Raw genomic sequence first — 12,127 nt, 5'->3', positions numbered from 1 at the left:
CTTGCCACTGTCCTAAGAACTTGAATTTTTTAAAAATTATTTTAATTTTATTTTTGTGTGTGAGGAGATTGCCCCTCCTTCTCAAGCACAGCATCTGGTGGATTCAAACTGCATACCTCTGCGATTGTAGTGCAGCTTCTTGCCACTAGGCCACTAGAGCTCCCGAGAACTTAAAATTTTTTAAGGATGTTCAATAAGCCGTCAGCTGTGTTTCAAAATCTTCTTAACTGACTCAGTTGCGATGAAGTAATTCTTTCATGCTTCTGAGTGTTGAGAGTCAAAATACAGACTTTTAATTGCCTGGCCAATTTAGGAAATCTTTTATTCAGTCTGTTATATTTATACTGTGGCAAATGTACCCTTTTATTCACAAGGCTGGGGACAGTTCTCTAAATATCAGGTTCTTCAAACAAGGACTGAAACCTTATCGAGTTTAGATTATGGAGCTCTATCAACCGATGCTCATTTGCGTGTTCCCGAGGAAAGAAAGTAATAAAGCAGGGCAAACAAACAATACCAAGGGATCTTATTGAAAATGTTCACTTACTGTAAGAAGCGGCTGTCGAGGTGTTACTCATCACTCGTTTGTTTATCTACACCGCCAGTTATCCATTCCAATCATGTCTCCTCTGGAGGAGAGTGAGGCTGCAGTCGTCAGAGCAGCGATGGTGCAGGTACTCAGTGCTTACATAGCTCACTGGTACTTTAATCATGTAAGATCTTTAGCATCATATTTTATAACCAAACACTTTCCTACCTGATAAATACAAAGCTTACACAGCTCAGTATTAATCTAGGAAAGCCAGTCAGCATCTCTAATGAATGGAATGTATTATCTGAACACCCTGGAATAGATTTTTTTTTGTACTTTCTCAACTCCTACACTATATACATTTATGGCACAGAACTTGCCTTTATTTAACTAAGTGAATGACATGTTAGAGAGCTTTTAGAGACTTAACTCATACTTGTTGGGACTCTTTTTTTTTAAACTTTATTTACTATTTATTTTGTTGAGATTTGAGTGGAAGTTGATGGAGGAAAATCACTCACACATATTCTGTCCTACGCTTGGCTCCATTTCCTTCAACACACAGCTCTGCTTCTTAGAGCAAAATAACAGTATCATTAACAAAAAATGTGAATTACACTTTGTTTTGCAAAATTTTTAAAGTTAAAAGACATCTTAGAAATCCTGGGACATTTCAAAAGAAGTTATTCAACGTCCACATTGGCAGTAATAACTCAGCATGTTACTATCATCTCCTGAATCTTGTACTTGTCCTGCAGGTGGTCACCACCGTTACACCGAGCACACACTGTTGTGGAAGACATGGCTGGCAGGACCGTCTACATATGCTCGATACATACCGACACACAGAATCCTTATAACCACCACCCAGGAAGAAGGAACGTCCTCCTTCTACAGGGAAATAGGCCATCTTGAGATGAAATAACCCACCAAGGTGACTGTATTTTAGACAAATAATGTACACATTCTGCATTTGTTTGCAGGCTAACAGCTCCCTCTCCTGAACACCCCCAACCACTCTGAGGGAAACAGATGGAAAGATGGGTGGTGTAGTCTCCATCTGTGAAGACCTGGAGCGTCTGAAGCCTGTTGAGGGGGTCACTATGAGTCAGAATGGACTGGGGGGGATTTTCTTTAATTTAAAATAGTGCTCACACATGATAGGTGCTGTGAAATACTGATGTGTTTAAGGAGCCTCTGTGGTGCAGTGGTTAAAAGCGTGGCTGCTTACTGAAAGGTTGGTAGTGTGAACTCTCCGAAACTCCAGGACAGAAAAGACCTGGAGAAGCCCTTGAAGCACTCAGCTGCTAACCAAAAGGACTGTGGTTCGAATCCACCAGTAGTCCCACAGGCGACAGATGTGGCAGTCAGCTCCTACAAAGATTTATCGCCTTGGAAACTTTACGAGGCAGTTCTTGGTGCTACCGGGTTAATAATCTTCAGAGTCAAAATCTACTTGAAGGCCATTGGTTGGGGTTGGTTTTTGAGTGAGTGTTAGAAGGGAAGAGGGTGGGGCAGCGGCTTCAGAAACCATGGTGAGCCCTCAGGGTGAGGCGGAGGTGGACCCCCAGCCCCTGTGAGTGACGCTGCCGAGGAGGGGTGACCTTACCCTGGCTCTCTGCTCCATCTCCAGCATCAGCTGCTCGTGTTGCTCAGCGATGGCCAGCGTGGCGGAATGGACCTTCTGATAGATCATCTCGCCTTCCCTTGTTTGAAAGGTGAACAGGCCTTCTCCCGTGTCACACATTCTGTGAGAACAGAGATAAAGAGACACAAGGTCTTCACGTGTTCAACTGAAGGGATCAGACTCCAGGTCAAGGGCGCCCCTGCCTCGTGTAACCGACCTCCGGCCTTCCTAGGAGAGAGGAGAGAGATGCTCCCAGAGTAAAGAACCTTTAGTGACACAAGAGAAGGAAGCAAAAGGTGAAGAAACAACTACCTATGTGCACTGTCATTTGTTTGAAATGAAGTATCTCAGCTGCATAAACCTGATCGAAGCTGTGAGCTGTGTCTCTTAAATATTAAAAGAACAAAAGCAATAAATACATGAAACATTTCTTTGAACACTTTTCTGTGATGTAATACCATTAATACTTATGACTCAATAGCTTTAAAATGGAAAGAACTTAAAACAAATCTGCACTTGTACGCTCACTGCAATAGGAACTCTGGAGAAGAGCGCTGTTTTTGTCAGTTTACGGATTTGCAGACAAGGTAGAAGCTCTGATTCACAATGAGAAGCCACTGCGTGCAGGGAGGTGCGTCCCAGGGAAGACGTCCTGGGACAAGAGCAGCATCGTCTTAGGCTGGTTCTGCTGCTGTAGGGTCACCTCGGGCAAGCTGCTCCACTCGCTAGAACCTTCTTTCTCAATCTCCACAGCTGGAACAGAAAGGCTGTCTATCTCATATGGAAGTGGATGCCACTCCTGCTTCCCAACACGAATCAATCTGGAAACTCATCCAACCATTGTACATAATGGGTAACTGTTATGGTATTTGACACGACTATGGGATAGTGTTCAGCACTGGTTGCCTCTGGAAACTACAACTCTTATAAATGTACAGAAAAGATGCTAATCATAGAAAAAATTCAGGTCTTCTGTACATATCTTACTCTGAGTCATATTTGACTTCACAACACTTAACCAGTGCTAAATGAGACTTGTTATATTTCAATAGTGGTTTCCTCTATCAACATAACTAGTGTTATTGTATCTTGGAGGAACATTCTTCCACTTTGCACATCACTCTTTGTCAATGTGCTATCTGAGGCAACCTGGGTTTACTGTGATGCTAAACCTTGCTTCATTGGGGTGTCAAATAACAGAATGGCTTCTCATTGTGGACAGGGTGTGGGGGAGCTCCCACTTGTAAAACAGGTTGAGAAGCAGGAGTGGCATCTACTTTCTAAACCACATGTCTCTGGAAACTCTGTGAACTTGGAGAAACAAAGACAGCTGTGGAAAGGTATTAGGTCTTTTCTTCATAGAGTCGCTATGAGTCGACCTCAACTCAACTGCAATCAACAACAACAACATCTCATATGATCTTCACAAGAGTGAAACAAGCTGATATAAAACATATTTACGGTGGAGCTCATCAAGGTGCTGTTATGCACCACAGAGCTGATTCTGACTCAGATCTGCTGTGTGTAGAACAGAAGAGCACAGCGCAGAACAAAAACATGGTGCGACCCCTGGTACCTCCACACAAACCCTGCTGGACCTAAGACCCCGCTGCAGCCACCACGTCAGTCCATCTTGTTGAGAGTCGTCCTCTTTTTCACTGACTCCATCCTTTACCCCACGTGATGTCCTTCTCCAGGGACCGGTCCCTCTTGATACACGTGCTAAGTACTTAAGGTGAGGTCTTGCTGTCCTCACTTCCAGGGAACACTCTGGCTACCTTCATCCATGATGCATTGATTGGTTTTGGCATTCTGTGGTCTATTCAGTACTTTCCACAGAGGTTACAATTCAAAGACATCAATTCTTCTTTAATCTTCTCTACATTTTGTCGCTGCTGGAGTGCTCTTTGGAGGCAAGAATGCTAAGGCTTTGCCTCACATACTTTGGGCATGCTGCTAGGAGGGGCTATTTCTTGGTGAAGGACATGATGCTAGGAAGGGTGGAGGGTCAGCGAAGAAGAGGAAGACCCCCAGCCAACCAGGTGGGCTGATACAGTGACTGCTGCAAGGCGCTTTTGTGTTTCAGGAAGTGTGAAGATGCCACAGGATAGGACAGGGTTCAGGCCTTTTGTTCATAGGGTCGCTATGAGTCACACTTGACTTGAGGCCACCTAACAGCAGTAACAATTTTTTGTCCCATTTTCATATGCATATGAGATGACTGAAAATACCATAGTTGAGTCAGGTACACCTTAGTCCTCCCAATGAATTTTTTGCTTTTTCCTGTTTTAGCGAGGTCTACTGCAGCAGATTTTACTGCCGTTAACACATCCTTGATTTCTTGATTGTGGCTTTGATGGATGCTGATTGTGGATCCAAGTCAAGTGAAATACTTGACAATCTCAGTCTTTTGTTCATTGAGAATTATGTCACTTATTGGCCCTGTGTGTTTTTAACGTCTTTGTGCTGAGGTGGAATCTGTACTGAAGGCTGGCCTTTGATCTCATCAGTAGGTATTCCAAGTCCTCTTTGCTTTCAGGAAGTGGTCACATCATCTGCATCCTGCCTGTTGTAGATACGTTTCCTCCAATCCTGATGACATCTTCACATTGTCCACCTTCTTGGATTACTCACTCAGCACAGACTAAGAATTGTGACAGTGGTTGCTGTTGTTGCTGAGAAGAACTCAGAGCAAACTTATGAACAACAGACCAGAACCCTATCCTAGGCTGTGCCACCACCATCATCACTGACTGACTGGCTGCAGTCACTGTGCCAATTCATTTCTTGAATTCTCTTTCTCTGTCCCTCCACCTTTCCAAGCATGATGTTCTTTCCAAGGAATAGTCTTTCTTAGCAATATGTGCAAGTTAGGAGACAAAGCTTTGCCATCTTTGCTTCCAAGGAACACCCTGACTTGGCTTGACCTGACTTTCTCCAAGAAGTATTTGTTCATTCTTTTGGCAGTCCATTGGACAGTCAGAACTCTTCCCCAATAGTCCATCAGATAGTCAATACTCTTGTCCAACAGGCCATCAGATAGTCAGTACTCTTCCCCAACAGTCCATCGGATAGTCAGTACTCTTCCCCAACAGTCCATCAGACAGTCAGTACTCTACCCCAAAAGTCCATCAGATAGTCAGTACTCTTCTTCAACAGTCCATAGGATAGTCAATACTCTTCTTCTTCGTCTGCCATCCTTATTCACTGTCTATCTCTCAGATGTGTAGCAGGTGACTGGAAAGCCCATGGTCTGAATCAGGTACATTTTAGTCTTCAGAATGACTGCATTGCTCTTCAGTATCTTGGAGAAGTCCCCAACAGCAGACTTGCCCAGTGCATCTCCTGGTCTCCTGACTGCTGGTTATCAAGGGTGTGGACTGTGGATCTGAGCAAGATGAAATCATTGAAAGCTTCAATCCTTTTTACATCTATCATGCTAACTGCTTATTGATCTAGAGGTGAGGATCTTTGCTTTCTTGATGTAGATACTTAATTGGAGGCTTCAGTCTTTGATCTTCAGCAGCAAACATTTCAAGGCCTCTTCACTTTCAGGAAGCAAGGTTGTAAGTAATCAAAAGAAAACGACTCAAAAGGCAGGTATTTTAAAAACTTTGAAGTTTTTTATATGGAAAAAAATGAAACCAGTATCACTATCATTACTGATCGAGTCGGGAACTTATCTACAAACCTTCCATGAAGAAACGGCTGGATTACTTGACTATTGTTACCTGTGGGGTTATTACTCCCAGATAATCTACAAAAGCATCCATAACATTGAAAATTCTTATGTAATATCAAGAGGAAAATAGTCAGAATATAAATTCTTTCTCAATTATATAATTATAATTCATTTTTAAGACATAATTTTATTGGGATAAAGTCACTGAACAATTGTTAGCTAATAGGCTATAACTAAATTTTAGTACTGCAGATTAATTATAAAATGAAAAAACCCCAACCCCTCCATTTTTGATTTGTACTTTAAGCCAAATTTTAAAAATAACTGTAAGATCTTCACCAAAGATAAAGCTCAGAATAAGGGGCAGGAGAGAAAAATCGGTGGAAATGAGACTAACAGGGAGGAATTGGGAAGAGTGCTTTTACACTGTGGGTTGTTACTGTTATAAAACAGAATGTGTATGGATATTTCAATGGAAAACAATTTTCTTTATAAACTTTTACTCAAATTGCAAATAAAAAATCATGAAGGGACTTTCAGAAAGCTCTGTCCCTGACAACAGGATGCTAATACTTGGAATTGGATGCTAACCGGATTGTTGTGTTGTTGGTTTTAACATGATATCATTAAAAGCCCTGCTTACAAGGCTCATAAGCACCGAAATGATTTTGGATTCTTCTCTACTGTTCTCCAAGGAGTTTTCCATGGAAATGAAATGTCTCAAGAGGCTGCAATCAACATCCCCCGGGGCCCATGGAGCCAGCGCTTGGCTTCTGCTGAAGAGATCTTAATAAAATGCACACAGCGTGAAATGGAAAGTTGGAGGGGGGGAATGAAGTTTTCACAAAGTGAAACAAATGAGCCCTCTTTGTAGATTGAGAGGAAGAAAGAGATCAACAGCTGACGCTGCAGATCCACAAATATGGGAGTCTGCTCTCTGTCCTCCAGAAAGTCTGCTTCACTACTCCTGGAGACGAAAGGATGAGGGCGGGACCCCCTCCATCCTCTCTCCCCTCTCTGGAGCACAGGAAGGTTGGGGCCTGCTAGGTCCTGACTCTAAGCTCTGTCAGGACTTTGAAACTCAGTGTGGAGTTTGAAAGCTCACAGAACAATTTGCCCCCCTGTTGTTATGTCCTATGAGTCAAAGCTATGTACAATAGTCCTGAAACCTGCGCTATCCTGTGCCAACTTTACTGTCTCTGACACACCAACCCTCATTACTCCAGTCACTGAATCAATCCATCTCATAGACAGTTTTCCTCTATTTCTCTGTCCCTCCACCCTTCCAAGAATGATGATGTCCCTTTTCAAGGACGACCGGTCCCTCCTTGCAACATGACCCAATTATGTCAGATGAAACCTCAGAATCCTTGCCTCAAAGAGCAGCCTGATTTCACTCTGAGACAAACCTATCTGTTCTCTTGGCCATCCATGGCACATTATACACTCTTCCAGCACCACAGTTCAAAGGTATAAATTCTCTATAGTCCCTAGTTATTATCCAGCTCTCTAACTCATGGTAAGCAATTGCTAAGATTAGGGCCTGGCTCAGGCGCACTTTCATCTCCTGACTCATGTTGTTGTACTTCAATACTCTGGAGAGGTCCCTGACAGTTGACTTTCCCAATGCAATTTGTCTTTTGATTTCCTGGCTGCTGGTACCAAGAGTGATAATTACGGAGTCATGCAAACTAAAGCTGTCAACAATCTCAATCTCTTCACCATCTATCATGATGCTGTCAATCGGCCCAGTGGTGAGAATCTTTGTTTTCTTGATATTGAGCTTCAATCCATCTTTAAGGCTGTAGTTTTTGATCTTCTGTAGCAAGCACTTCAGGTCCTCCTCAGTTTCAGCAAGCAGGGTTGTGTCATCTGCATAACGCAGGTTGTTGAGCGTCTCCCTCCAATCCTGATGCCACATTCCTCCTCATACAGCCCAGCCTCCCAGAGGATCTGTTCCAGATGATCTGTTCTGCATATAGACTGAAAAGGAATGGAGACAGAATATATCCCTGGCATGCACCCTTCCTTATTTTAAACAATGCAGTGTCTCCTCACTCTGTTCTAATGACTTCCTCCTGTTCCAAGTATAGGTTTCGCACAGCACAATCAAATGTTCTGGGATTCCTATTCTTTTCAGAATTAACCACAGTTTGTTCTGATCCACACAATCAAAAGCCTTTGCATAGTCAATGAACTACAGATAGACATTCCTTTGCTATTCCTTGCTTTCAGACAAGATCCAGCTAACATGAGCTATAATACCCCTACTACCATGGCCTCCTCTAAACCCCTTCTGCACATCTGGCAATTCTATGCTGATGTACCGTTCCAGTGGTTTTGGGATAATTTTTAGCAGAACCTTGCTTGCATTTTATACTAATGATACTGTTTGATAATTTCCACAGTCAGGTCACTGTTCTTTGGAATGGGAAAAAATATAGATCTTCAGTTAGTTGGCCAGGTAGTTGTCCTCCAGATTTGTTGGCTCAACTTAGTGACTGCATCCAGGGCAGCATCTGTTTGTTGAAATATATCAATGTATCTGGGGCCTTGTGTTTTGCCAATTCTTTAAGAGCAGCTAGAACTTCTTCCTTCATCACCACAGGCTCTTGCTCATATGTTGTTTCATGAAATGTCTCTTCTGTGTCCGCCAATTCCTTTTGGTACAGTGACTCTGTGTACTCCTTCCATCTTCTTTTAATGATTCCTGGATCATTTAATATTATACCCAAAGTATCCTTTAGTATTGCAACTCAAAGCTTGAATTTGTTCTTCAATTCCTTCAGCTTAAGAAACGCTGAACGAGTTCAGCCCTTTTGATTTTCTGACTCTAACTCTTTGCCCATTTCATAATAATACTTGGCTTTGTCTTCCCGAGCTGCCCTTTGAAATATTCTGTTCAGCTTCTTAATTTCTTGATTTCTTTCCTTTGCTTTGGCTTCTTGGTGCTCTAGTGCAACACTCACAGTTTCGTCGGACATGTCTTTTCTTCCTCCTCTGCCTTTGTAATGAACTTCTGCGTTCTTTACGGATGCTATTCTCCCACCGCTCATCTGGTCTTCACTCACTGGTGTTCAAGGCCTCAAACCTGTTTATGAGATGGCTTTGAAATTCGATTGGGACAAATAAAAATATCCTGTAAACTCTATTCTCTTGTCCTCTGACTGAGACACCAAGAATCTGTAATGTTAGAACATGAGAAAGAGTTTGAGGTGAGAAACGCTCTGTCCTCAGCTACTGGTGCAGGAAGGTCAAGGGGGACTTGGGGGGATGGCTCGGGGAGGGTGGGTGGGTAGGGGGGTTGCACTACACCCATCCCCAGGGGCCATGTGAAGCCTTAGCTCCGCAGGCCTGGACTAAGCAGCCTTGGGCTCCCAATGGGGAGAGATGGCATCATGTTCCTCTGGTGTTTAGGATTCAGAAAAGGACTTGTACCAACAGGCACTGAGATAACACAGGACCTGAAGCGTGTACTTCTGCACAAGGTGAGGCCACGGAGGCCTGGTGGCATGCTTCGAAGCACTCAGCTGCCACCTAAGGGCCCACGGATGGAACCCCCGGCTCCTCTTGCCGGGAACGGCGTGGCCTCTCAGCTCCCATACAGACTTGCTGTTGCTGTTCTGTGCTGTCGAGCTGACTGCGGCTCATAGCTACCCCATGAAGAGCAGGTGTGCCCCGTGCCCTATGCTGTGCCATCCTCACCATCTCTGCCACACTTGAGCCCGTTGTTTGGAGTCGCCCTATCATTCTTCTTTGTTCTGTGCCTTCCTCCAACCCTGGGAATCACACAGGCAACTGTACTCTGGTGAGGTCACTGAGAGGAACTGACCCAGCAACAGCGAACTTTCACATGTAAGCCAGCCAGATGTGGAGCAGACCCGCGGCAGCCACTGCCACCCGCACTGGGGTGGTGGGAACAGTGTCCGTGTGCTGCAAGAGCTCTGTGGTGGCAGCCACAAACCATCCCCCCAGGGGATTCCACCTCCTAGTGACGAGGACGGAAGAACCACCCCAGGGGTGCCAAGGCTGCAGTGTTTACTGGGCGAGTTCATCTACCACGGCTTCGCCTGCAGAGTGGCTGGAGGGGTCAATGGTTGACCTTTGGGCTAGAAGGAGCTCAATGCTTCACCACTGCACCACCATGGCTCCTCTGCAGTAGCCAGGACTAGGAGGTGAGATGGAGAGAGAGGAAATGACCAGACGGCTTAAGGGTAAGTTGTTGATTATTACACATGCAATATTTAAAACCATAAGGTGCATCTGATACAGGCTATTGTCTTTGCAATCGGTTGTTATGCATCAGAGAGTTGGACAATGACTAAAGAGGATAGAAGGAGAATTGATGCCTTTGAGCTGTGGTGTTGGAGAAGAGTATTGAAGGTACCATGGACTGCTAGGAAAACAAATAGATTCATCCTGGAAAAGGTCAAACCAGGTGGCTTCTTGGAGGCAAGGATTCTGAGGCTCCATCTAACATACTTTGGACATGTTGTGAAGAGAGACCGGTCCTTAGAGAAGGACATCATGCTTGGGAGGGTAGAGGGACAGCGCAGGAGGGGAAGGACCTCTATGAGGTGGATTGATTCAGTGACTGGGGCAATTGGGATGGGTGTATCGGAGATGGTGTGATTGGCACAGGACAGAGAGGAGTTTCGGGCTGTTGTACATAGGGTCCCTATGAGTCAGAAGCAACTCGATGGCACATAACAATAACAATATTTACAAACATAACAGAAACTAAATAGGTAGGCAAACCCAGCATATATCTACCATGCACGCAGAAACTGTAAACTTTGAACCATGGAGCAAAGCAAACACACTTTACTAAAAACCCAGGGGTGCTCATTATTTAAAATTTAATGTTTAATTGTAGAAAGTAATACATTTCATACAAGCATAGTTTTTTCTGTACAGTCCTTCAGGCCAGTTAACTCTTGTGTCCTGTTAACAACTTAATCTTTCTGGTAACGTAACAATGTCTGCCACCTCGCCCTTTTCCTTTTTCCTTCAGAAGCTATGAGAAGACCGGAGTTTCAGTGAAGAGAGCTGGTGAGTGAGGAGACGCTTGTTGAGTGCGGTGGGTGATAGCTGGCTTCTAGTCACGGTGACCTTCCGACCTTCCGTAACAGAACAGAGCTGCCTGGGCTGACCGCACCTTCGGCAGCCGTGTTTATGCCCACGGCTGCCACCCCTGTGTCAGCCCACTTCAGGAGGCTGACCCTCTCCTCTACCACATGTGACATCCTTCTCCAGCATCTGGGCCTCCTGATAAAGCGCCCACAGTGCGTGAGAGGAAGCGTCACCATCCCTGCCTGGAGGAGCCCTCGCCATGCACTTCTTCTTCCTCTCATTGGGTAATAAATGGCAGGTCCGTCAATGGACCATTGGGCTGCAGGAAGTCTACAATGTCTAGATATAGACTCAATGCAAAATATGATAATTATGTCACCAGGAGCCTGCGATGGAATCAGGATCTTGAATAAATCACCATCTGGAAGCATAATTAGATCCATCTCTCTATGTTTAATGGCATGAATTCCAAAGAAAACAAGCGAAAAATGGACCAGGAAGAAAATATCAAAGAGTTCTCACACATTTCAGAGTTAGAAAGGGGTTTCAAACATGCATTCAATACCAAAAGAGATAAACTAGAAGATGCATAAATGGTTCTGTGTAAAAAAAAATTAAAATAATAAGAAATAAATGATCAGCTGTCAAAAGGTGAAAATGAAACTCACACTGTAAATTTCTCCTTTATAAAACAGGTACAATATTAGGCCTGTTGCTTAGGAGTGCTGGAGGATAAATGAGTTAATGTATGCAACCCCTGGAAAATGCTTAAAACATATTATTATAATTATGTTATAACCATGATTAATATATTGTAATTATGCATAATTTATTAAATATTATTATAATTAACTACTACAGTTACTGAAGCGTCGAGGACTCTCCTTCATAGGGTCACTATGAGTCGCCTGCAACTCGACGGCACTTAACAACAATAACATCAACATAGAGAGAGAGATCAGCTGGCCCAGTGAACAGAAGGCGATGTTACCAATCCGAAGGTGGGTGACTTTTAATCTGCGGCCCTCAGACCTGTCTTTCATTGTTTTTGTTCAGACATACCTCTAGGTCGAATAGCCCTGGTGTTCAATTTACCGTACAGTGGTAACTTGTGGTTGCTGTGAGGCTGAACACTGTGACACTGATGTGTCAAATGTGTTAATGGGTGGTTACTCAACGCGGACAGAGAGTGGGGTGGAGCTCCCCGACTAAA

The 12,127-nt window shown here is 44.0% G+C and overlaps 1 protein-coding gene across 1 annotated transcript in view; it reads right to left on the bottom strand.

Annotated features, from left to right (window-relative positions):
- DOK6 (docking protein 6) overlaps nt 1-12,127 on the bottom strand; it is a 297,299-nt gene that overhangs the window by 58,629 nt on the left and 226,543 nt on the right. Inside the window, exon 6 of the mRNA XM_006892744.1 lies at nt 2,142-2,280. Within this exon, the coding sequence (XP_006892806.1) occupies nt 2,142-2,280 (139 nt within the window). The remainder of the gene's footprint in view (nt 1-2,141; nt 2,281-12,127) is intronic.

Source organism: Elephantulus edwardii, unplaced genomic scaffold (genome assembly GCF_000299155.1).
Source record: "Elephantulus edwardii isolate Elephantulus edwardi_28Jun2011 unplaced genomic scaffold, EleEdw1.0 scaffold00118, whole genome shotgun sequence".
NCBI classification, from domain to species: domain Eukaryota; kingdom Metazoa; phylum Chordata; class Mammalia; order Macroscelidea; family Macroscelididae; genus Elephantulus; species Elephantulus edwardii.
Note: the sequence above shows the minus strand (reverse complement) of the source record. Positions and strands in the feature narration are given on the sequence as shown.